The sequence below is a fragment of the Mus pahari genome, chromosome 14 (genome assembly GCF_900095145.1).
Source record: "Mus pahari chromosome 14, PAHARI_EIJ_v1.1, whole genome shotgun sequence".
Classification (NCBI taxonomy): domain Eukaryota; kingdom Metazoa; phylum Chordata; class Mammalia; order Rodentia; family Muridae; genus Mus; species Mus pahari.
This window is the reverse complement of record NC_034603.1, coordinates 61,372,082-61,374,521: the sequence shown is the minus strand read 5'-3', so window position 1 is coordinate 61,374,521 and position 2,440 is coordinate 61,372,082. Positions and strand designations below refer to the sequence as shown.

General features: G+C 46.8%; 1 protein-coding gene across 1 annotated transcript in view; it reads left to right on the top strand.

Moving 5' to 3' along the window:
* LOC110331266 (nucleoside diphosphate kinase B) overlaps positions 1-2,440 on the top strand; it is a 19,328-nt gene that overhangs the window by 4,608 nt on the left and 12,280 nt on the right. The window contains exons 3-4 of the mRNA XM_029546517.1: positions 499-600; positions 1,056-1,065. Of these exons, the coding sequence (XP_029402377.1) occupies positions 499-600; positions 1,056-1,065 (112 nt within the window). The remainder of the gene's footprint in view (positions 1-498; positions 601-1,055; positions 1,066-2,440) is intronic.

Below are 2,440 nucleotides of genomic sequence, written 5' to 3'. Positions count from 1 at the left end.
AAGGGAAGGGAAGGGAAGGGAAGGGAAGGGAAGGGAAGGGAAGGGAAGAAGGAGGGAAGGAGGGAAGGAGGGAAGAAGGGAAGAAGAAGGGAAGGAAACTCGGTGTGTGTTAGCTGGTACTTCTCCCAGTCCTCCTGTGGAATAGGCAGGGTCAGACTGCAGCCCTGTTTTGTGCAGGTTTGCTTTGGCAAGTGATGACCAACAGGTGGCTGAAGGCTAGGAAAGCGTATGTGTCTGCCCAGTGCTCGGACTGCAGGGGTAGTGCTCTGCCTGGCTGGCTGGATTCAACTCTAAGTTACTTTATTCTGCGGCATTGGAAATTCAGAAGTGCTCTGTGGCCATGACTCTTCCTCTCTCATGATGTGGAGGATGAATCTGGCTATATCTAATCAACTAGCTGCGAGCTCTTGTTTTGAGCGGTGTGAGGGATGGGGGAAAGAAACTAGCCTCTGGTTCTTCGGGGCCTGGGGCCAGCTCTCACCGTCTGCTCTGTAACAGGCTTCAGAGGACCTTCTCAAGGAGCACTACACTGACCTGAAGGACCGCCCCTTCTTTACTGGCCTGGTGAAGTACATGCACTCAGGACCAGTGGTTGCTATGGTGAGTGAGTCTGTGGGATGTAGATGAGAAGAGCAGAGCGAGTGTTGCATTTCCTGTTTGGGTGCCAGGTCCTCTTTATTGTAGAGGACACAGGCTGGTGGGATGGCCAGTTAGGATGAGAATGGGCTGTCTCATCTACAAAGAAAATGTGCGTTTGCTTGCCAGCTGCAGACCCAGGACTGGGAGAAATCAGGAGAGACCCGTGTGACTGAAGTCCCATGGAACACGGGGAACTTGGTTCATTTCAATATTCAGTTCATTGGTTTTCAACCTGTGGGTCAAGACCTCTTTGGGTTCAAATGACCCTTTCACAGGATCACCTGAGATGATCAGGAAACACAGATATTTACATTACAATTCATAATAGTAGCAAAATCACAGTTATGAGTTAGCAACAAAAGTAATTTTATGGTTGGAGGTCACCATATGAGGAACTGTATTTTAAAGGGTTGCAGCATTGGGAAGGTTGAGAACCACTGATTTATTCAAGAATGAGCTTGCTATAGCTATGTCAAGCTCCTTCCTGGATACTTTAGATACAGTTTTTAGACAAAAATAGGTATCTGTTTTCATTCATTCTTCCTAAAAAGGATTCACTGAGGCAGAGTCTTTTGTTTGTTTGTTTTGTTTTTTTGGAGACAGGGTTTCTCTGTGTAGCCCTGGCTGTCCCGGAACTCACTCTGTAGTTCCAGGCTGGCCTCAACTCAGAAATCCGCCTGAGGCAGAGTCTTAATAGGTAGTCCAGCCTTGTGTCCTGGAATTCACCATGTAGCTAAGGCTGGCCACAGGTACTCCAGGCTGGCCTGGAGCTTTTGATTCTTCCACTTAGAGTGTACTGGGATAACCACACCAGACACAACTTTGCTTTTTAAAGTACAGACAGAAGGTTGGGTTGGATGGTAAGAAGGAGGATGGGGTAAGAAGTGTTCAGGGACCACATGATGTCAGGACTCTGCTGTTATGTTACCAGGACTGAGAAGGTATGCGAGGTACCATGTTTAGCATTTTATTTATTTGTTTTGTCTTTTTGAGACAGGGTCAGCCTTAGTCACTGCTCTATTGCTGTGAAAAGACCATGGCCAAGGCAACTCTTATAAAAGAAAGCATGTAATTAGAGCCTGCTTACAGTCTCAGTCTGTTATCATCATGGTAGGCATTCCTGACTGCATGCAGGTAGATGTGGTGTTGGAGAAATTGAGAGTTCTACATCCAGATCTGAAGGCCCTGGAAAAAGGAACCACTGGGCCTGGCTTGGGCTTTTAAAACTCAAAGCTCACCCCAAGTGACACACTTCTTCCAACAAGGCCATATCTGCTAATCCTTCTCAAGAATGTCACTCCCTGGTGATTAAGCATTAAAATCTATATAAGCCTTTAGGGACATTTTTACTCAAACTACCACATTTCACTTTCTGGTCCCATAGACTTGAAGCTCTGTCTTAATGCAAAAGGGCATTCAGTCCAACTTTGTCTATCAGACTCAGTGGTGTTTAAGAGTTCAAAGTTCAGAGTCTCTTCTGAGACTCAAGGCAGTTTCCTGTCACCCCTGTAAAATAAAAATGAAAAGACAGATTACATACTTTGAACATGCAGTGACATAGCATATACATGACCATTCCAAAAAGGAAAAGGAGCACAGAGAGGAAATCCTGAACCAGAGCAAGAGCCCACCTAGCAGGACGAGCGCTGCACTCTGCATCTCCGCGTCTGAGGCCGCCGCGCTCTCTGACCTCCTCCTGCTCCTTTCAGGATTCTTCCCTTCCTTCCTTCCTTCCTTCCTTCCTTCCTTCCTTCCTTCCTTCCTTCCTTCCTTCCTTCCTTCCTTCCTTCCTCCCTCCCTC